This window comes from Aplysia californica, unplaced genomic scaffold, assembly GCF_000002075.1.
Source record: "Aplysia californica isolate F4 #8 unplaced genomic scaffold, AplCal3.0 scaffold01192, whole genome shotgun sequence".
In the NCBI taxonomy this organism is placed as follows: domain Eukaryota; kingdom Metazoa; phylum Mollusca; class Gastropoda; order Aplysiida; family Aplysiidae; genus Aplysia; species Aplysia californica.
In genome coordinates this window covers 10,310-34,440 of record NW_004798462.1, presented here as the reverse complement: position 1 = coordinate 34,440, position 24,131 = coordinate 10,310, and the positions used below count along the sequence as shown (strand labels likewise).

The 24,131-nt window shown below is 40.5% G+C and overlaps 1 protein-coding gene across 1 annotated transcript in view; it reads right to left on the bottom strand.

Annotated features, from left to right (window-relative positions):
• The window catches only part of LOC101861336 (catenin delta-1), a gene marked incomplete at its 5' end in the record, with an annotated part of 32,023 nt that extends 8,286 nt beyond the window's left edge, over window positions 1–23,737 (bottom strand). Inside the window, 17 exon segments of the mRNA XM_013090243.2 lie at window positions 682–926; window positions 1,921–2,018; window positions 2,680–2,773; window positions 3,336–3,465; window positions 4,476–4,626; window positions 6,148–6,307; window positions 7,129–7,210; window positions 7,621–7,880; window positions 8,406–8,551; window positions 9,218–9,334; window positions 10,639–10,759; window positions 11,336–11,477; window positions 12,508–12,636; window positions 13,404–13,604; window positions 15,336–16,267; window positions 22,393–22,826; window positions 23,557–23,737. Of these exon segments, the coding sequence (XP_012945697.1) occupies window positions 682–926; window positions 1,921–2,018; window positions 2,680–2,773; window positions 3,336–3,465; window positions 4,476–4,626; window positions 6,148–6,307; window positions 7,129–7,210; window positions 7,621–7,880; window positions 8,406–8,551; window positions 9,218–9,334; window positions 10,639–10,759; window positions 11,336–11,477; window positions 12,508–12,636; window positions 13,404–13,604; window positions 15,336–16,267; window positions 22,393–22,826; window positions 23,557–23,737 (3,623 nt within the window).
• Between the last annotated feature and the right edge of the window lie 394 nt (window positions 23,738–24,131).

The following is a 24,131-nucleotide window of genomic DNA, read 5'->3' as shown; positions in this document are numbered from 1 at the left end:
CACACACACACACACACACACACACACAGGGAAATTAAGTTAAGTCTTATTTTTGTCAGAAAAGATCGCTTGAAAACACTCTAGCATCATGTCTTGTTATTGTGTAAGTTTATGGAGTGGAACTTAAAAAGTAGAACGTTGGCTCAAGACATGGATATCTGCATTCTGTGGATGTCTGACAACAGTGCACTGTTTTCCATGAAAGTAATAATTTCAGACTTACATGATTTGCAACCAAAATAAACTTCTACCCCGTACTTAGGCTAAGATGACAACATGTCGGTAGCTTTTTGTCTTCTCGGTCTATGTGACATTCATCTGAGTAAACATTTCATAACATCATTAATTAATTTTACCTCCAGACCAAATGTAATTGTTCTATTCTACATCAAAATGTAACATTTAACACCAAACAAAAATTTACCTTTAAACTCTGGTCCAAAATCCACTGCTAGGTGTAAGACTTCACCATATGCTGTTTTGAAAAGTGACTTATGACAGAGTTTTACATAAACTAGTTGAAATGTACCCTTTACAATCTAGAACAAAATGTAACCTTTACAATCTAGAACAAAATGTAACCTTTACAATCAAGACCAAAATGTAACCTTTAAATGCCAAACAAATATTACTAATGCTAGGCCAAAAGTTAGTGTGTAACTCAATGAGACCAAACATTACCGCGTGAATCGTGCAAAGAAGCGTTGCTCCTGTTCATGGCTCTGTATGCCTCTGCCTCTGAGGCCCCCCGATGGTTGCCATAGTAACCACCGCGTTGTTGTTGCTGCTGCTGCGAGCGAGCCGGTGTCAATGTGCTGTCGTCGTAACCTTGACCTGACATGGGTCTGCTCAGCGTGTTGTACGGCGTCGTCTGACTGCTGGACGTTGGAGTGCGTGTCAGGTCTGGTGGACGAGACCCGTCTTGCCTGATGGAAAGAAGATTTCAGTTTTCGTTCTTTAGTTTTCATTGGATAATCAAATCTGTGTATTGTCTCACGTTCACGTTACTGATAACTTAAATCTGTGCAAATAAGCAAGTAAAAAGTGAAATAATAAAAGTCATACATCATGAACTTAAACTGAAAACTCAAAAAGTAACAACACTGTATTTGCCCATAGCATTATTATTGGGAACTGCATGTTGGTTCTAAAACTAATATAAAAAACAACAACCGGAGACCAAAATATCCCCCTTCTGAAGACCCAAAATCTACACTTTTTGACACCTCAAAAACTGAGGTAAAGTCAATATTGTCAAGGAAAAAGTGTCCACCTTAGACAAGTGAAAAAAAAAAGCGAAGGTGGGGGAAATGGGCAGTGGCCATTCACACAAAAGGATTGTGTACAAGTTGGCCACCATATGTCACAAATGTTTGAATGATAATGCACCATCATATTTATCAAATCTGCTAAGACTGTACATTCCAACTCGCAGTTTAAGGTCATCAGCTGACAAAAAGAAATTTATTTTACCATCTATGAAACTTAAAACAATGGGTGAAAGGGCATTTGAATACCAAGGCCCCAAGAAGTGGAATGCTTTACCAAGTACGTTGAGAGAAAACAAATCTTTTGATTCATTCAAATGTCAGCTGAAGTCGTTTCTGTTTTTAAATTAATAAAATGAATATTTGGAATAATTTTCTTTAGTCAGAACACAACGTTTCATGTTACTGTTGTATGCTGTACTGTATTGTAAAGCGTTCAGAGCCTGTGTACTTTATTCGGGGTTGAGCGCTATATAAATGTTATTATTATTATTAATTGTCTTATACATGTGACCCTTAGAGCAAGTTTGACTCGTTAAAATGCCACTGTGATCACCCCCACTGTGACTCTGAATGAGCACACTAGGTCACACCTTTACTTTAACCGGAATCTGTTGAGTGAGATCATTACTACATGTAGGGTGGACAATACCTGGGATAAGCCTTGGAGGTGGTGAAGTCACTCTGTCCATAGCTGAGTTTGGCGTATTCCGTGTGGAGAGACTTGTAGCCCCACAGTGTCTTGAGCAGCTGGGGACACACACACATCAACAGGTTGTACATAACATGTTTTTCACTTCCATCCACACAATTTAAATAATTTTCACTGTTTTTCTGTGCTTCTTTCAAAATTCTTTTTTTTTGTTTCAGTAAGAGTTGAATGGCACATGCTATAAATTTTCAGTCATATAAGTGAAGAAGATTAGAGGTGTTACAAGAGACAAGAGTAACAAACTAAAAAAGGTTGCGAGATAAGGATGAAAGATGTTTTTTGATAGGAAAGAAGAAGCAAACCACACCAGAGCACCCGCCAAGCACCCACTTTATCTGAGAGAAAAAAAAGTACATTTACTTTAAAAAATAAAAATAAAAATAGAAACTACAGAGGGGAAAAAGAAGTAGCCCCTTACAGTCATCCACATAAAGGCGTTTAGCTCTAGTTTGGAGAAAAAAAAGACTGACATAATATACACAGAAAGCGCTCAGTTTTTTAGTTTTAGTAGAGGTTTTATGGTGCTCTCAGCTGCATACGGTCATATGAGCATCAGAAGATTAGAGGTGTTACAAGAGAGTAACAAACATAAAAAAGAAGAAGGGGAGATAAAGAAGACAGATGTTTCATAGGAAAGAAGAAGCAAACCACACCAGAGCACCCGCCAACCACCACAGGAAGCGCTCAGTGAGAACTCACAGTTTGTGTGAACTTCAAAGTGCGGGAAAGATAGCGGCCCTCCGAGTTGTTGATGTGCATGAGTCGAGGAAGTCCGTCTTCCTGGATCAGGGCCCTGCACACACATAAGCAATGACACATTAAACTACAATATCACAACACACATACACAATGGCACATACAAACAATGATAAATCAAATATACAGAAACACACTGTGGAAGGGGGGAAGGGGTAGACAGAGATCAAGAGGGACTGAGAGAGAGCTAGAGATATTGAGATAAATTTTTATTATTATAATTACATTTAGAGAGAAAGAGACAAAGAGAGGGAGAGAGAGAGAGAGAGAGAGAGAGAGAGAGAGAGAGAGAGAGAGAGAGAGAGAGAGAGAGAGAGAGAGAAAGAAAGAAAGAGAGAGGGAGAGGGAGAGAGAGAGAGAGGAGAGAGAGAGAGAGGAGAGAGAGAGAGAGAGAGAGAGAGAGAGAGAGAGAGAGAGAGAGAGAGAGAGAGAGAGAGAGAGAGAGAGAGAGAGAGAGAGAGAGGAGAGAGAAGGAGAGAAAGTGAGGAGGGACAGAGAGAGAAAAAGAAAAACAGAGACAGCAGGTGAAAACTCAAATCAGAAACAGCTTATTACTACAACATGTACACAGACAACCCCCAGTAGCGTCGTCCACTTACATGGCAAAGTCCTGGTTGTCCTTGACCACCTCGTAGAGCGTGGCCACCACAGCACAGATGGTGTCGTCCGGCATGTTGTTCCTCAGGTCTCGGGGCAAGCGACTCACCAGCTGTCTGATGGCGTACTTGCCTACACAGTGATAGGAGAGAACACAATGAATGTCATTTTTTTTATAGTTTTAGTAAGAGTTTTACCGCACTTGCGACACAATAAGGTCATATAAGTGCTGAAGATTTAGAGTTGTAACAAGAGAGTAACAAACACAAAAAAGGAGGAGAGACAAGGACGATAGATGTTTGATAGGAAAGAAGAAGCCAATCACACCAGAGCACCCGCCAACCACAATGAACATTTATTTTTGTTTTGTTTCACCAACATAAATAATGGTCACTTAGTTTTTTCTGAATTTTATTTTTTGCCTGGTATACAGAAGGGTCAAATACACCATCTCTATAAAGCTGCACATCAATTCTCTTCCAGTGTTTTTCTATTCTTTTAAGCCACATTTGAGTTGAAGTGGTCTGTGACAGTTTTTTAAGTTTTTAGCCTCTCTTGCGAAGTAGGCTTCCAGATAGCCCACTGTGTCCAACACTATCAATTTAGTTTTGGAGAAAAGCCACAGATAGAAACAACATATGGTATCTTCAAATATGTTGCTCAGGTCACAAGGTAATTGTTTTTATAAGAGTTACAGCATTTGCAACACAAATAGGTCATATAAGTGTCGAAAATTGAAGGTATTTCAAGAGAGTAAGATTGAAAGAAAAGAAAGCGGAGAGATGAAGGCAGCAGATGTCAGCAAAGAAAGAGCAAACCACACAACAGCATTCACAACCCACCCATGCCTACAAACTGACAGGGAAGCAAGCAATTTAACTGAGTATGTGTTTTACAGCACTAAGGAACTCTTGAGTTTGAGTAAACAGAAAAACATCACCACCATGATGTTCATTTAGGGCTGGAGAAAAATAAGAAAGACAAACAGAAACAACAGAAAAAAAAGAAAAAAATTGTTTGTTTTTTTGTTTAACGGAATGAGAAGTACGTCAACACAATAACAGGTAAGGAAGTGTCAAGTACATTAGGTAATATAAATATTCAGTAAGAAAGAAGATAGACTGATTGAGCATCCCACTCACCGACCAACTCCTTGTTCTTCTCGTCAATGGCCAGGTTGCGGAGAGCGGTAGCCGTGGCACACACCACGCGGTCCGACTCGGCAGACAGAAGGTCAACCAGCAGAGGAAGACCCTTCTCTTTGCGTACCAAGGCACGGCTCTCTACTGCGGGCTGTCGACGAAGCAAAGACGTCACAATAATATCATGAATGGGAAAGAGTATAGCCGTTTCTTTCTTCAGGAGCCACATCTGAATCACACCCTCAATATGTTAAATAAATTACTCCAATGGCAACAGCATGTACAAGCTTATTTTTATGAAAACCATCAGAAACCAATAATACAACTAACATATTCATAGTGTTATGCTTTAACTGTATCTGGTTTCTTAAAATAATTTTCAAAATGCGAAAAAACAAATGAAAAAAAAAAAAACTTGTCCTGATATAAAAGATAATATAAAACACAAAAGTTAACTCAAGAGTACTTTCATACTACTACTAAAACAAACCAACTAATTATCGTTACTGAGGACCCACAGATCTATCTTGGTAATAATTTTAGCCCTGACCTACTTCTTCCAGTTACATGGTTAAAGCAGAACACTATCTATCAATTTAACTCTTTTTATCCGAGCTACAAGTATACACGTAACGAGGACTAGACTGGGCTACACGTAAACTCGGAACAGCTATATGATCACGTCAAACAGCTAGCTCAGCTGTAACTACCAAATTACACAAATGCAGCGATGTTCGGTCTGAATAATTCAATTTTCTAATGAATAGCGGTTTCTTTGTTTTTGGTGGGTGTAGAAGTTTGAAAAATGTATCGAAAACGCATGTTCAGGACCAACGAAGTACTTCAAGAAGTAGCGCTGGGTTGTGAGGGGGAATTGGACTAATTTGAGGAAAGTTACTCTGAATCAAGTGCCGTAAATTCTGTGGTGGATGACAACAAACAGGAATTAGACTCATCTAATAATGATTCAGATCATGATGAAGGGACCGGTACTGGAATTCGTGCAGTACCAATGGGTAGGTCTAGATCTATAAATCCATGGGGACAACAATCAGGATCAAGTTGGAGGGTGGAACACATCTCAAAATCTACATGGTGCAATAGGTGTAATTCCTAACCACACGTACTACATTCATTTTTTAAAATAACTGCCATATTTCCTGAAAATCTAAGAGTAAATGTAAGAAATACAGCAGTTTAAAATATACACCCTGAATTCCAACTCATACGGCGCAGCGGCCCCAGGACGGGTACAGAGTCCGTGGGGGTACGGCCAGGATAAAAAGAGTTGAGCAAATAATGGCCCGTCCTTGTCCTGGGGTTTCGTCCCCACAATAGTGAGCACATTCATCATCATTATAATCATTATCATCCATTTCCTAACAATATTCCTGTGGGTTTTTTTAATTTCTCAAAGCACAGTTGTCATACAAGTTGTAGTGTATGCGATGGAGCTCTCAAACTCCTGATCGCCAAATCTGGGACAGTCCCTGGAAATAATAATGGAAATCATCCCCATCTATTTTCTAACAGTATTCCTGTTTCCAGCAATTTATTTTTCTCAAGGCAGAACAATTTTAAACACATTGACAAATTTTCTACGTAATTTACAAATATCCAGCATCAAATCGGGATAAGGGACCAAAAAAAAAAAAAATCAGTGAGCCCCTACCTGCCAGTCACAGGCTGTGAGGTTCTGTATAGCACCGGCCGCCGCCTCCATTGTGATGGGGTTGGTGCAGCGCTTCAGAACCGTGGAGTACAGACTGTGGATCTCTGGGCCCCACAGGGACCGGTACTCTGTGGAGGACGGGGGGAGCTGCGGAGGGGGGCTGGAAACAAACAGGATTCTTGTTTATTTATAAGGTGATGGAGAAATACAGCTTGAGTGAAGAGTAGCTCATCAACAGTGTGAAGGTCATTTAGTGCTAGAATAAGCAAGACAGGCAGAAAGAAAGAAACAAGGAAAAGAAAAGAAGTAGAATCAATCAGTAGCACCCTCTAACCACTCCTAGAAATAAAGCTTTGTGAGGTTTTACTTGCGAACAAAGCTTTTAAAAGCTGATGTAGTTTGTTTCAGTAAATAGAAGTTTATTAATACAATAGCAATCATTTAGTGAGGAAAAGATTGAGACAGATAGAAACTACAAAGGGAAAGGAAAGAAGCTGTGGTGTCCTTCGACTACAGAGCTGGTTTTAGTTTAAGTTAGAGTTTTCCGGCACTTGCAACACAATGTGGTCATGTAAGTGCCGAAGACTTGAGGTTGTACTAGCGAGTAACATACAACGAAAAGGAGGAGAGATGAGGACAATAGATGTTTGATAGGAAAGAAGAAGCAAACCACATCAGAGCACCCATCAACCACCCATGACAGGCTGTTTAAGAAACACAGCTTTGTAATGTTTTCTTTACAAAGCTTTTTGAGGCCCGTGGAGAAATAAAGCAACGTAACATTTTACCAAGAGTTTGAGTGATAAATAACGCTGAAAGGAGGAGCAGGCAGAAAAAGAAGACTGAAAACGCAAAAAAAACTACAAAAAAACAATCATTTCCTTTCTCCATTATTCTCTCCCTCTCCCCTAAAAAAAAACAACAACAACAAAAAATCCCTGTCTACTGAAATTAACTGCAAGGTGTGCTCCAGGTACTCACTTGTTAATTTGATTGCCGGACTTTGTCTGGGCGTTCTTTGCTTTGGCAGACTTGTTTCCGAAGCATCCTGCCTCTGAACCTCCTGGAAGGTAAGGCAAATAAATTGCATTACATTTCAAATGATCGTCAAATCTGTTTTGCTTGCAAAGAAAAGAAGTAAGACCTACTAGTGGCACCCTGAAACCACTCATTTCAGAAAATGGTACGTAATCTAAATTTACCAAATGTACAACCCTTAAAACACTGACTTCACTAACAGTTGAATATGAAATATGTTTCTCTTTGCTGACTTGTCCAAAAGGGTAAGCCTATATGGTGCTATTTTTTAGATAGATACAAATGTTGACACAATTTCTAACTCACTATATCGGCTAAGCTTAGGCTCCTTCCAAAATTTCACAGCCATTTTTCTCCAAAAAATATTCGAGCAGATATGACAATCTCACATTATACCCGCGCACAGCATCCTGTACTATCTCAAATGCGTCCTACCTTTGGCGTTCTTTCCTTTCCCCTGTGGTGTTTGCTGCCTCGGCAGGGTGCGCTTCTTGTAAAAATCTGGGTCCACCACCTCCTGTATGCGGTAGGAGAGGTTGCGGAGGATGCAGACGGTGTTCTCGACCACTTTGTTGTCGATGTCGTTGCTGCCCAAGTCGTCAGCTGCCAACTTCAGCATGTAGATCAACGCGTTCACCAAGCCCCTCGATTCTCGCAGTCGCTTTCTGGCGTCAAAACCAGCTGAGCTCACATTTCTGCAAAGATGAACAAATTCATTAAACAAAATAAGAGAAAGGTCAGTTAAAAACAAAAACAAAATCAGAACACTTGACTCACATATCTACAAAGATAAAAATAATTCTAAAAATATAAAGTAACAAAAATTGATTTAAAACAACAAAAAGCATGACACGCCACCCACATTTCTATAAATTATAAAGATAAAATTATTTCTTAAACAAAATATAATAACAGGCTGATTTTGAAAAAGCCTCAAGACATGCACTCTTATTTCTAGACTTAAAAAAAAGAATTTATTACATGAAACAACAAGGATGGTTTTTAAAAACACCCATGTATCATGTAGGCTCTTGAGGTCTAGATGTTACGGTGCTCGCCTCTCATTCAATAGGACCCATATCTGAAAGACAGTTATCATCCATAATTAAATAAACAGTTTTGTGAGATTCTACTTTTACACATGTAACTATGACACAAATGAATCAACAGCGTAGACAACACATTATTCCATCAACAAAACAGCCCCCCACTGCAGTTACCTGAGGACTCCCGTGGTGTTCCGGCAGACGGCGGTCCAGGGCAGCTGAGAGGAGGGCCCACCCATGGCGCTGAAGCCCGAGTAGCGCAGGATCACACTGTTCACCAGGACGCTGAGACCATCGTCGATGATGGACTGCTTCAAGTCCTGCAAGAGAAATGTTTTTATTTTATATTTTGATAGTAGTTTTACAGCACTTGAAACACAATTAGGTCATATAAGCGCTGAAGATTTAGAGGTGTTACTAAAGAGGAGTGAGGCAAGGATGTGTAATGTCACCAGACCTTTTCAAGAGAGTAACAAACATTTGAAAAAGGAGAGAAAAGGATGACAGATGTTTGATAGGAAAGACAGACCAAACCACACCAGAGCACCCCCCAACCACCCCCACAGGTGGTAGAACCTCATTAAAAAGTAACATTTAAAAACAAAAATAAAATCAGTGGAGAAGAGACATATGGAGTTCCCAGGACATTTATACTGATCTAAAAGATTTGAATAATATATTTGCTCTCAGTAGAAAGAACAGAAGGCAAGAGGCAAAGGTAAACCAAAAATAACTTACTTAAACAAAGAGTTTGAACAGATCAGAGAAACAAAAAGACCTGAACAATATGGGTTTTTTAAAAGACCATCAGAGTAGAGAAATGAAAGTCAAATCACGGTCACTGATGTCTGTTTCAAACCTGGGATTTGAACAAGAAAAATCAAGGTTCTAGAAATTTGGATTTTTAAAAAATTTAATGAATAACATTATAAAACATTCATCGTCAAGAAGGTAAGCTAACCCAAATTGTGAGAAATATTTCTTACCTCACACGAGGAGAGATTCCACAAGACCCCAGTGACTGACTCCTTCACATCCTCCTGCTCCGACTTGCGCAGGACTCGTATCAACTCTGGAATGCCGCCTTCGTTCTTGATGGCTCTCTGAGGACAGAACAGCAACAGCTCAGGTAAAAACCATGGGAGATTCAGTTTTATGAAGAGTTTTGTGGCTCTTGCAATACAAATTGGTCATATAAGTGCTGAAAATGTGAGGTGTCACTAGAGATTAACATACAAAGAAAAGAAGGAGAAGAAGAGATGAAGATAACGGATGTTTGATAGAAAAGAAGGAGCAAGCCACACCAGAGCATCAGCTAACCACCGACTTGAGTGATTTGACAGAATTTGAGTCAACAGAGGAAGAGGTAAAGATAATAAATTATGTAGTAACACTAACAAGAAGTTAAGGAGCAGACCACAACACTAAACTGATCAACCACCTGCTCCAAAGAACAGCACTCTTACTTCATTCTATTCACAAGACTACTAATGATTTACTGAACTTTACAAAATCTAATTCAAGTTAACTCTTTGTCTCACTATGCCGGGCCGTTTTTTGGTACGAAATCTAAAAGTAAAAGTGACAAAAACATCACTAAATTGGTCATTAAATCAAAACAATTGAGCATATTTAGATATTTTTTCATCAAATGAACGAACTCTTGAAGACCTGTTTTCTGCAATTGCTGAAAAATAATTTGATGCTGAAGTCGTCATATAGGAATGTGTCTAATCTCAAACAGCAGAAAAAGACAATAAAACTCATCCAAAACAAACCTCACATAAATTAAAATTTGGAGGGGGGGGGAATAAGCAAAAAAGTTTCACTACTGGAATTTTATGGCGAAAAGACAATACGAGACATTATCTATTCTAGACATAATATCGTATTATTATTAAACAAAGAACGTATGTTTACCATACAAATAACACTCTATATTCAAAATGAAACATCCAGTGAAACAGCGAACACAAATAGAGTCAACCACAGATAACTCAAACATGGAAAAGTCGAAACCACCAAAAGCTCTTTCAATTTTTGCAATTTCCTGGACTGATATCGCTTAATTTTTTTTTGTCATTGGTTAACCCCAATTATGAAAGTGTCAAACACATTTCGCCACCCTAAAATTACAAAGTTCTGTTTTGAGAAGTTTGAAGTAAAAAATGTATCATTTCACACGTCAGGCTTTTATGAATGCAAATCTTTGAATATCTTGTTAATGACTCCAAATAATCTTATGAATTTGATAGAGCAGATAGAGTATTTGGTTTTGTTTACTTAATGAGCCCCACAAATGGCTCTTTTTTTTTTTTTGTAATTATAAAATTTTTTCCACTCCCCCCCCCCCCCCCCCCCCCCCCGATGTGTTTGAGTTATCTGTACTCACCTGTAACATGCTTACCTTATTGTCATTGTTGCTTTTCCCGTAGCTGAGGTTCTGTAAGGCACCGCAGGCGTTCTTATGCACCTCTATCTTTTCATGGGTGAGCAGTCGCACCAGAGGCCTGATGCCACCAAGGGATCTGAGAGGGAAAGAAGGGGAAAATTAAATGAATGTCAAGAAAAAAGATGGAAGGGAGGGTGAGAAGGAGAGGGCGAGAGAGTGACAGAGGGAGGAGTGAGAGAGGAAGAGGGAGAGAGAAAGAGAGAGTGAGAGAGAGAGTGAGTGAGAGAGAGAGAGAGAGAGAGAGAGAGAGAGAGAGAGAGAGAGAGAGAGAGAGAGAGAGAGAGAGAGAGAGAGAGAGAGAGAGAGAGAGAGAGGGAGGGCGGGAGGGAGGGAGGGAGAGGGAAATATGAGAGAGTAAACTGTTTGAAATTAAAGAAAAATAAATAAATTTGACTTTATTGTTGATCCCAGCAGGGAAGTTTGGGTTACATTGGCAGGCTGGTATGCACACAAACACACACACACACAAAGTGTCTCAGTCTTTCCGACAGGACAATTTATACCTCTCAGTCCCCACTGACCCTGACAGATAAGGTCAAAGCCCATACATTTTTTTTTTTAAATTCTGGATAAACAGAGGAAACTTTGGAACAACCATGAGCATCAGTACAAGTCTGAGACCAAGGCAGTAACCCTAGAACAACCCCCTTACCTGGCTTTTGCTTTGACAGCATCGTCCATGTATGTGATGTGCTGCATGTGAGCGGCCGCGCTAGCCTTGATGCTGTCGTCATGTGAGCCCAGGTAGTCGATCACCTCCTGCAGGTCCGGGTATCGAACGGGCATCCCTGAACCTGGTTGGTAGGTAAGTAAGTCAATTAGTATGGGTGGGAGGGGAAGGGAGGGGAGGGGAGAGAAGAGGAGTGAAATAAAGTAAATAAGTAAGTTTATTCAATGGTTAAGGCCATTAGCCCACATCATATCACACAAAACACTCATTTTTTAAATAAAGCTACCACAATGAAAAAGTAAAGGTTGTGCACTATCTCTTATCATGGATCAACAATTGCATATTTCTGTCACCGGGCTAAGTCAGCCTGGGAGGAATTAACAAATTCCTTCGTTAACAAATTCCTTCGAAGGGCAAAATTTGGACAGTAAATAATAAAGTGAAATTCATCTTCAATTTCATTGAATTTACACATTTCACATAAGGGTGAATTTCTCTGAACCAAAGAAACACAAGTGTCATGACATGGTGGAATCGATCAGGCATGTCAATTTTTGGGCATGTGTATTAATTAGTATCACCAAAAAGCTAGATCTAGTTCATTTTTCTTGCTTTTGATTCTTAAAAATCCATCTATCCTGAATAGAAGTCGAGATATTCACGGTTGAAGGAGGTGGGAGAAGCCTGGTCTCAAAGGTAAAATTAGTGAGAAAATGGTCACCTTTGTTTGGTAACTTCAATAGCTTGAGAATCCTTGAAACTGAACATTTACATATTTTCTGCCTTTAATCACTAAGCGCCTGATTTTGACATTCAAAACATTTCAGCAGTCAAGTTTTGATGACCCGACTCTAAACGCAACCCGATCAAGAACAAATTCCTGAGCTTTTTTGTGCCCCTTCATGGCATTTTCTCGAACAGGTAAATCTGAAAATAAAATTTCTCGCTATTTTGTTTTCTTGGTTGAGTGGAAAACCTGTTTCAAGTCTACTAGTAACACTGGCATGAAGACAAGAGCAGACCACACCACAGGGCTGACCAACCATAGACTTAAAAGGGTCCTACAAATAGCACCCTCCAACCACCCGCTATGTTCATAATATCATCGAGATTGAGCAAGCTAACATCTCATAGCAACACATCTCATCACTCACTCATTTGTGCGACCATTCGTCCATCTACAGAGGGAGTCTTCCTTCCTTCATTCAGAGGCGGGGCCGCCCTAAGGTTCAGCTGTTCTAATCTGCGAGCTGCGTCTTGCTCCGGATAGTCTTGAGGATAATCTGCACACAAACCAAAGGGCAAACGTTATGATACAGTTGAAATCGTCTACAACTGCCACCCACTGTCAAGGAGAGCTTTTTTTAGTTAAAGTAAGTGTTTTACACCACTTGCAACACAATCAGGTCCTATAAGTGCAGAAGATCAGAGGTGTTACAGGAGGGTAACAAACACAAAAAAGTAGGAGGAGAGATTAGGACGATAAATGTTCGAAAGGAAACAAGAAGCAAACCACACTAGAGCACCCGCCAACCACCCACTGTGAACAAAAAAAGTGGCCGTCTTAGCCTGGTGGCCATTCTACACAGAGCCATTGCGAGGGAGGAAACGGAAAGTGGCTGTTTGTACAGGCCATTTGTCTTATACAGGTATCCATAGAAATGGGCTCATTTAGGAGGCAGACTGCTTTGATCCTGCCAGGCATTTCCCATACAAGTATATAATCACTCCGGTACATCTCACACTACATTTAATGAAACACCACTCACAGTTCAAACTTTTACACAGTAATGGTTTTTGCTATCAATCTCTTTTTCAGTAATCAAAATCCTATCCCCCCCCCCCCCCCACCCCCCACCCCTCCCCCTTTGAACAACTTTCTATAAAATCTCTCTCCCTTAAAGAAATCTCAATCAATTTAAAAAATCCTCTCCCCCCCCCTCCCAAATAACATCAACAAAAAGCAAAAAGCAAAAAAACAAACCCCAAAACAACCCATAATTCAAGTCAAAGCAACAAGCAGGATGAAGAAAACATGTTTTAAAACCACCTGAAGGATATCGTGGTGCACTTTGGGAGTATGGGTCAGGCCCGTCTCTGTCGTCGTACGGGGGCCCTCTATCGTCATAAGGGGGGCCTCTATCATCATAAGGAGGACCTCTGTCATCGTATGGAGGGCCTCTGTCGTCATACGGTGGACCCCTGTCATCATACGGTGGAGCCCTATCCTCGTACTGGGCTGGATCTGGGCCTGAGCAGAAGTAACACACAGAACGTAAATTAAGTAAAATTTCAGCAAACTTTACGTTAGTCATCCGTGTTCATTTCGACTGCTCAGTATTAGACTTCAAAATGTGTCACTTTCAAAACAGCATATGGCAGAATCTTACAGTAAGCAGTCCATTTATATTATACATTGGTAAACATTTTTAGAGATATCAAAACCTTTGTTAGCAGAAGAAGAATAAAAATATTATCACTGGTAATGCACACAATCTACAAATTCAATAGCCTTAACCATATTTTTACAAGAAACGCACCAATTTTTAATTTACCAGCATTTCTTTGCAAGACAATTAGTTGACTGCCACTTGTCCAGGAGTGGGAGTGAAGGGAAGTCGAGTATATCCCAAAATCAAATTCTTCATTGACTGAAGATGTCTCTTATTAATTAAGGTTACATTTCAGCTTGAACGCTCAGCCATAGTCGAACATGATACCAGCTGAGCTAACAGAGCACCCTGTCTCACAGTCCTTCCGGCAGTATTGAATGAACACTCCAGGTATCAGGTTATGTATTGTATAGCCAAACTGAACGAACCAGAGAAGCCAACCGAATACCCCCCCCCCCCCCCCCAAATGGAAAAGTGTGCGTGGGGACTCCAAATTTAAGTATCATATTGTCTAATCCATCTTAAATCGAAACTATTTTTATGGAAAATACAATGTAACATTCAAAAAGATTATAATATAATAAATGAATCTACAAGCAACAGTATATTACAAATTCCAGACAACTTCAGAAATCGTATCTCAGGATATATCAAGTAAACTGGCACCTCTGATAAACTCTCCGGGTAACGGGCTCTATCTCGCTATACTGAATCAGAACTCAGTGCAACACTCCCTGCTGCAGCTTTTCTCTGCACAACAGTTAAAATCAATGTGTTTTTAAGCCCCCCGTTGATACAATTTTGATCATTTAGGAGGTAGGCTTCTGACCCTGCCCGTCTGAGCCAAGCCGTGCTGAGTGGGATACATCCCATCAGAAAGACTGAGATATATGATAAAAAATATTTTCCCTACTCAGGAATCAAATTTGAGCTCTCCTGCTTTGTGAGTCATTGTAAGGAAAAGAACAGTCGCTTTGGGCCCTGCGTACATTTACTTTAACTATCACATTTATTCACATGTTACATGCCTGGTGCCAACTTGATGGACATCAGGGATATCATTAATAATCTGTTTGTTAGTTCGAGGAAAGGGAAAAGAATATAAGGCACAATAACAGTCATTTAGTACTAGGACCTCACAGAAAAGAATGTCTGCAAAATAACAGACTTGACAGTACATCTCTTGAAAAAAGATGTCTGCAAAATAATAAAATACACAGCACATCTCACAAAAAAGATGATACCTGCAAATCTCATGGAAAAAAAGTCGTCTGCCAAATAACAAAATACACAGTAAATCTCATGAAAAAAGATGTCTGCAAAATAACAAAATACGCTCATAATCAGTTAAATAACTACAGGTACAGAAACTCAAAAGGCAAGCAGCTAGTCGTGTCAGAGTTAGACCATATATCAAACTTGTTGTGAGTTGTATGGATAGTAGTCCCTGGGTGAGCGGGCTTTGCATTCCATGAGTCTCCGTTCATCCATCATCATCACCATCATGCTGGATTAGCAAACACCTAGAGGAGAGAGGAGACAATGTGGTGCCATATTACCGTAAAAATATGAGCAGTAAACGTCACTACCTCCTGCTGGTGAGCCGCCTCGGTAATACGGGTCTTCTGGGGGACCCAGGCGGTCACCGTCTCGGCTGGACTGCTCTCGGAACGGGTCGTCGCCGAATGGATCCGATCTGACAGGAGGCAACCCTTCGAACCTCCGCTGGGAGTCGTCCAGGTAGTTGTCCCCTTGGCGGAAAGAGTCATTTGGTTGGGGGACGTGCTCTGGGTAGTAGGGGTCGCCGCCGGGCTGGTCGAAGCTTCGGCGCTCGCGAGGGGCATCGGAATATCGGTCCTGCTCACCGTATGGGTCGTACTGCAGGGAAGGGGGGCCACCACCACTACCACCATGGCCGTAAGGGTCACTGCCGGGGAGGGCTTGCCCTTGGTAAGAGTCCTGCGGCTCGTGGAACGAGGTGTTCTGACGCTTCGGATATGTGGACTCGTCGTTGTAGGGGTCGTCCCGCGGATCCTGCAAGGACAGGTTTTGGTGGTCATCTCGGAAGTCGTCCTGGTGTGGGGTGCCCGCGCCGTAGCCTACCTGCTCCGGGTGGTAGCGCTGGTCATCATGGAAAGAATGGGGCTGGTCGTCATGGAAACTGGGTTGGTCGCCGTGGTAGCTGGGCTGGTCGCCGTGGTAACTAGGTTGGTCGCCGTGGTAACTGGGCTGGTCGGCGTGGTAGCTGGGCTGCTCGTCATGGTAACTGGGTTGGTCGCCGTAGAGAGATCCTCCACCACCGCCGCCACCACCTCCACCCTGGTCCAGATACTGGGGGTCTCCCTGGTAACCGTAGTCCAGCTCAGCCTGCGGCCGGCCGTACGGGTCATCGGGGTAGTGGACACCGCCATTGTAGCGCGGGACTTCCTGGGGGTAGGGGTCGGCGTAGTTGCCGCTGTGGTGGGGGTCACCGCCCGGGGGACCCTGGAAACTGCTGCGGCTGCCGGCGTAGGACCCCTCTCTAAGAAGACAAGACAAAGACATTGAGTAGAGAGATACAACAAGGACCGTGATGGCACTTCACATGAAACAAACTATGAGAACTCTGTGTGTGGCGCGCGCAAGAGAAAATGCTTAGGATGGCAAACATTTTTCAAAACTAACATTTCTGCATGTTTGAGAAACTTAATCTTTCCTGAGCATTCTGCATTTTACTCAGGTGCGACTGGATTTCCGTTAAAAAGTTAAAGCACTTCCAGGGAATGGGGGTCCAAAAGATAAGTATTGAAATTTTTCATGACGAGACTGCATAAGAAGGAGAAAACAAAACTCGTGTAATCCCTCAATCTTTTTCAACTGCTACAACATTCATAGACGAAAAGTGACAAAATTCTCTTTCTCTTTGAAAGGGTATGTTACAGTGGTGGGTTTGCTTGAAAATTGGTATCCATTCATAGAAGTAAACAATTCAAAATTTTAGCTACAATTGTGTTTTTTTAAATATTCACCAGAGTTTTAGCAAAATCTGTTTAAAAGATGATGTACAAATGGTATAGCTTTCCATAATTTTATAAAACTACATTTATGTCAGAAAAATAGTTCCTGGTCTGTTTCTAACGGTATCTGAAAACAACCTTTCGTACATTCCAATGGATTTTCTAGTAGCCCTGTGCATATAAGCATACAACTATCAAGAAAGAAGTCTTCTATTATAGTTTTCTTCACTTACTGTAATACAGTATGGATTTTAAAATAATAAAAAATCCAAAACGTTTTAGTAAACTTGTAGAAATTCAGTTGATTTTTTAAAAAAATTAAATATCATTGTTGCTGTGGAGCCAGTTGAAGTTCTACTTACTTACTGTACAAAAGTAAGGATCAACAAAAAATTACAAGATACTGAAAATTCCAACAAACTTGTAGAAATTCAGTAACTTCTATTTAAACATTGGTGCACTGGAGTCAGTTCTTACTGCTATGCAATAGTCAATAAGATTTCTGAAGTAATGTTTTTAAAAAATGAACAATTGATTTGCTCTCTCAGCACAGAATGTAAACTTTAAATCTAAAACAACACTTACTGCTGAAAAAAATCATGTGTACACCTAGTTAAAACTATTGCATGGCATCACTCTCGGTTTCCCTAATGAGTAATTACACACGTTTTTAATAATACTGGACAATTTTATTACGCAAATCCATTTCTCCAACATCCACTACCTTATAAAAGAAAAAAAAAGGTTAGTATTTATAAATATATCAAAATGACTTAAATGAAGAGGGCAAAGGCTGGCTGTCCAATCAAAACAAGTAAACCAAGGAAAACAAAATAAACATTAGACTCAAAGATAATAGAGTGCTTGAACTCCCCTCCCCCCCCCCCCCTCTCCCCCCAATTAATGCTTGGATCAGTATGGATAAAGGATAGAACTGGTACAAGTAAAGAGAATATCAAAAGCTGATTTTTTGTTTGTTTGAGTATATCAACACAATTATGGTCATTTAGAGCTGGGGGAAAAAAAATCAAGAAAGACAGAAACAACAGAGAAACTATGCTTCATAAAAACAGAGCAGCGAGAAAGAGAAAAGCCTATCATAGATTGCTTGTAATATCAAAACCTACCGATCAAGGCGTCCATTACGACTACATTTTTATTGAAGCAATGAGCAGTATTGAAGTTGGGAGGACGACCAACTAAAGGAGCCCACCAACCACCCACATCAAGAGCTGAGAATAAAATTCAGATCCATTTAAATAACAAAAACTTCCCATGAGGTCAACCAGCCACACTACACGTCTACAACTGATGATATCATAACGGGCTGCAAACCTCAGAATAAATACCCTTACCCTACAATCCAAGAAAAGAAGGATAGGCTATTGTGAGCTAGCTGCATACCCCAAATTATTCCACTTTTCCATAAACCCATTTTGTGATGCATAGCAACTGATGCAAATTACATCTTTTACCTAAAACAAGTATATTAAATCTTTACAACCTATCACAAGCGCCTAAACTATGCTTCATAAAAACAGAGCAGCGAGAAAGAGAAAAGCCTATCATAGATTGCTTGTAATATCAAAACCTACCGATCAAGGCGTCCATTACGACTACATTTTTATTGAAGCAATGAGCAGTATTGAAGCAAACTAGCATTAGAATTTAAAAAACAAGTATACATAAGAGAACAATTCATCCTGTACGAGTTTAGACGAGTTTAGACATCTAAATGTTTTTTTAAAAAGCTCTTTTGTAGGTAAATTTCTATGCAAGGCGGAGAAGAATAGCAGCACGAGTATATTTCATATGTTCTGGCAAACAGGAAGCACGTATGTACAGGCGGAGGAAAAAGCAGCAGTACGAGTTGTAGGAATAAACATAAAAACAATAACAATAATGACAATAAAGAACAACAAAGACAATAAACAGGCCAAGAGAAACACAGGAACGACCACATCATCCTTCAGACCTTCTGTGCGTGAAGGCAAAGCACCTAACCACAGCATCACAGATGGCGATTAAGTTAGATAAGGACATTAACATTCCCACTTCAACTCCTAATAAAATTAGTGTAGTTTTCATAAGAGTTTATCAGCACTTGCAACACAAATACAGTCGAACCTGTGTAAGACAGAATCGCAAATCGAGCCAGAAAAAAAATTCCGTCTCAGACATTTTTCATTTTTGACAGGGGAATTTAAGATGGGGGTGGGGGTGTAGTGAGGTTTCAAAGGCCCAGCCAGTGAGATCAAGGATCGCTTGTCCGGTCGGCAAGCAGTGGTCAAAATTTCACGTCTCTAAACTGCTATCCTCTCTAACAGAGACATGCGTAAGTCTTACTTATCTAATTACCACCAGTGCTTGCATTTCATAGGACCACTGCGTGACCTTTTAAAAACAGAAATGTTTGAACATCTCCTTTGCTTTCACCCTTAGCCCCACCCATCGGTGTAACAACAAGCCATCCCTTACTGCCATGTATGAACAATTCGAGGAACTCTTTTCTCGGCTGGCCGTACGATCAGGGCGTCAGGCATTGGTCAAATTAATTTCACACCTCTGGCTACCAATGAAAGTTTCCGTGCTGGAGCGCCATTCGAGCACTTTCAGTGGCACTCGTGAGATTTCACACCCACACCACCCTGACCATCTTCATCCCTCAGGGCTCACATAGATGGGGCAACATCTACCCTCAAATAGCGCCCCTACTCCCCTTCCTTGCCTGGCAGCATGACGCTAAGTTTACAGCCGGTGGAACCAAACTTGCGAGTTTTGTTTTGTTTCAAATCAGGGCTGAGCAGGCAAAGCATTTTCCGTCTTAGACAGGTAAAACCCTCTGAAGGGAACGGATTTGTCTTTACATTTCAGCGTTGGACAGTTTTATACAGGTATTTAAAGAGGAATATATAAAGGGGGGAGCGGGGAGATTCCGTTAAGACAGGTTTCCGTTTAGGCAGGTTCAATTGTAGGTCATATAAGTGCCAAAGATGAGAAGTATTACTAAAAAGAAACATACAGGGAGAGATAAGAACCATCTATCTTTGATATGAAAGAAAGAGCAAACCATAGCAGAGCACCTACAACCTCCCCCCCTCCTGACAATAGAATACATTAAAAGTGGACCTTAACCAATCCATCACTAACTTATTGACATCCAGAGGAAGCAAACAACAAAGGAAATAGACAGGAAAAAGAAGAACTTGACCATGGAATCCTCAAAATGCAAGACAAGAAAACTCCGATTCTAAAGTGGGAGAATTATTTTATACATATTCCGTAAAAATGTCCCCCAAACTGGAATCAAACCAAGCTCATTTTGAGTGCATGGCAAAGAGTGTATAGTGACTCAAAGTCTGACTCAAAGTCATTAAGTCTTGCCAATGTCACAAAGACACATGGCCTGACACTTACTCAACAAACAGCAACCAAACACAAGAAGAAAACCACAGAATATGTTACAGTGTCCTTAACAGATTACACGCAGCAGAAGACAACAGAATACATAACACAGCTCCTTGATACAATGCGCAAAGAAGAAAACCACAGAATATATAACGGTGCCTTGACCCGGAAGAACACAGCAGAAAACATTACAGCTTCCTTGACAGATTGCACACAGAAGAATGCCACAGAATACATTACAGCATCCTGACACATTACACCAAGAAGAATACAACAGATAACATGAAAGTGCCAGGACACATTGCACCCAGAGGAATACCACTGAAAACATTACACACAGAAGAATACCACAGAAAACATTACAGTGCCTCTACACATAACACCCCAAAAAGTACCAGCGAAAACATTACAGTGACTTTACACATTAATTACAAAAAGAAAGAATACCAAAGAATACATAACAGTGTCTCGAAACACTACGCAAAGAGGAATACCACAGAACCCATAATACTGTCTTGACACATTACACCGAGAAGAATACACTGAAAACTTTAGAGCAGCACAATGTAACGTCAACAGATAGTTCCACCTAATGACGTTCTAACTTCTCATTTTAAAAACTGAAAAAGAAAGAAAGAAAGAAAGAAAAGAACCTGGCTCTCCTGTGCATGCAAGTGAATCTACTGATCCTGTCTTTCAGTGCTACGAAACGTTCACTTCAAAAATGCCTATTTATCCATATTATTTACTGCACGAAGTCGTCAAATTTTCTCTTTTGGGTGATCGATAAAAGGTAATATTGAGTGACTCCATATTTCAGTTAATGTGTGGGCAAATGATGGCAGGAAAAAAAATTAGTTTAAAGGAAGAAAGTCAGATACAATATAGTATAGGTGAGGGGTTGCTTACATGCGTTTTTTTAAAAAGTATGGATGTATTCAATAACTTACAGTCTGATTGAATCCTGCTCAAATTCTTAATTATTAGCAAAGATTAATACAGAAAAACATGCTGATTTTAAAGGACACAATCACCACAGAATGCAAAATACAACAGTAATAGGGACAAGACAGACAACACTGACAAACGCACAAACGCAATTGCGAAAAGACAGACAATCACACAGCAGTAGCCATGACAACCACTCCAACAAACAAACATGGCAGTTAGTAGAATCACTGAAGGAACCACAGTGCTTTGACGATGGCTTGTCTCACACTAGTTGGCCCCAAAAACCTTCACAATTTCGAAGATCAAAGCTCAACAAAAAAAGTCTCACATTAGCAAATCACTACCCTAGAATTACAAAGTTCTATCTGCTCAGTACCTAGTTTTGAGAACTTTGGTGTAAAAAATTTTGAATTTCACAACATTCTTTGAATATCTCGATAACGTCTCTCAATAATCTTACACTTTTTATAGAGCAGATATAACATTTGGTTTCTGACCTCATGGTCTTAGTAATTGAAAGCGGCCAAAAATTTCAGATGAGCTTTGTAATTCTAAGGCAGAGAAACTGCTCTTAAATCAATTTTTTAACAATCAACTGGCTTGTTTTCGACCACATGGCATGTGTAGAAACACAACCACTAAAATAAAATCTTTCCGGGAATATTTTAACCTTGACAACTCATCACTGTGGTTCCTTCAGTGACAGGAGACACTCCATCTCAGTACAAGGACACACTTGTGAACAAACCCCTTGTCCTTTCAGGTAAAAGTCAATTCAAACGGAAGACTGTCTGCATCCTTACACATGTCATATACTGAAAAGCCAACAACAGCTTTGTAATCAACAGCTTAAAAAGCCTAGTGAAGTGATACTGTGAAATTGTATATGGTTTAACATCCCTTTAAAAAATGTAAGGTTACTTAAGAGGTGGTACCTCCACATTTACCATCTACCTCTGATGGGACACAGAGCCCTCCCCTTCCTCTGCGGAGAGGAAATCTCTTCAAGCGCCCCTCTTTCAGATAAAGCCTGCATCCCTCTTTCATACAATGCCTATAATCTTTCTTTCATATAAAGCCTGCATCCCTCTTTCATATAATGCCTATATCTTTCTTTCATATAAAGCCTGCATCCCTCTTTCATACAATGCTTATATCTTTCTTTCATATAAAGCCTGCACCCCTCCTTTACATAATGCCCACATCCTTCTTTCATAGAAAGCCTCAGTGTTTATCCTTGTGACGTGAGAGATAATGGAGTGTCCCCCAGCTGGACTAGCACTCAATCTACCTTTGCCCATAGCCACCATCATGCAAATCTTCATCATATGGGAAGTGATGGGGAGGCTCGCTAGGGGGGTGCTGGTAGTCGCCCGACCGGGGGTCCCCCACCACATGACCTTGACGACTGTCATCGTCATCGTAATAGTCAGGACCTGGACCAATATCGTCCCCGTACTCTTCGTAATTATCCGGCCCCTCTGCCTGGTAAGGCGGGAGGTTGTGGTAGGGGGACTCCCGGTGGCCATACCCTGCTCCCCCATGCGGGCCCCCCGCTTGCACGTCCCCGCTGCCTTGAGGGGGAGGAGGAGGAGGATAGTCTTGCGGGCTTAAGGACCTGGGGGGCTGCGGGGAGGCACGCATCATTAGGTCCGACTGGCTCTGACGCAGGTTGCTGCTGCTGCCGTACGGGGCCCCGTTAGGGATGTCCTGGTAGTTCTTCACCTGCAAAATAATTGTTATTCTTTGTCTTAATAAGTAAAGAGAGGCAAATCCACACAATATTTGTTTTTGTTTGTTTAAGCAAAGAAAAGCATATCCACACGGTAAAGTTTGTTTTCTTTGAGTAAAGAGAAGCACATCCACAAAATGTTAGTTTAATTTTTAAAAAGCATGTCCAAACAATAATTTTTGTCTTTCTGTAAGTAAGAGAAGCACATCCACACAATAATGTGTTATTGTTTGTTTGAGTAAAAAGAAGCACATCCACATGATAATAGATTTTTTGTTTGTTTTAGAAAAGAGAAGACCACATTCAACACAATAATTAATGGTCATTTTGTGCTGAGAAAAAAAGCAAGACAGGCAGACAGACAGAAACCACCGAGATAAAAGAAACCACCGAGATAAAAGAAACCTCCAACCACCCATCCTATTACAATAAGAACAAAATTTCTTTAAGTTGACTGCAAAGCGAGAGGTTCATCACTTTAATAATCATTCGATTTATATGTAAAAAGACTTTAGAAGGACAAAAAAGTGTTGTTCTTTAATTTAAGAAAAAATAACAACAACAATAATAATAATAAAAGTAGTGTAACACACCAATGATAATGCTATATGACAACAAGAAAATACTATACAACATCCCCACTTGAAACATCCTCTTTCTCTGAGCACACACAAAAGACAAAAGACTATAAATATATTCATTCCCCTTTCCCTTTGAACTGACCGGCCTGTTCCTGTCGCTGTGGATGGAGTGGTCACTCTGGCGGTCAAAGGAGGTGTTGTTGGCGTAGTTCCCGTCATAGCCGCCCCCGCCCCCACCCCCGCCACTGTAGTAAGGGTCATGGGGTGCAAAGCGGTGACTGGAGTAAGGGTCCTCCTGCATGTAGTCCATGTTGCCGCTGTCTCTGTGAGACCAGAACAATTCACTTTTACACGGAGTATGAGATTTACCGCATTTGCAACACAATAAATAGGTCAAATAAATCAATTTTAGTTAAGTTTTACTACATTCACTACACAAACAGGTCACGTAAGTACCGAAAATATGAGGTGTTATTTAAGATGAAAACTTTTTCTTTTATTAGTAAGGGAGGCGTGGTGGTTTTGTGTGTAGGGTGGTTTTAGTTGAGGGAAGTTATGGTATTTTCACCCCTCGTTTGTTGGGTGTATTAAGTAAAGTGAAGGTATGATGGTGTTTTTCACCTCTCAAACAGCGCCAAACCCATTCTCCTCTCCCTCAACGTTTCTTATTAACAATAATAACAATAATAATGATAATTACAAGCCATATTAATATAG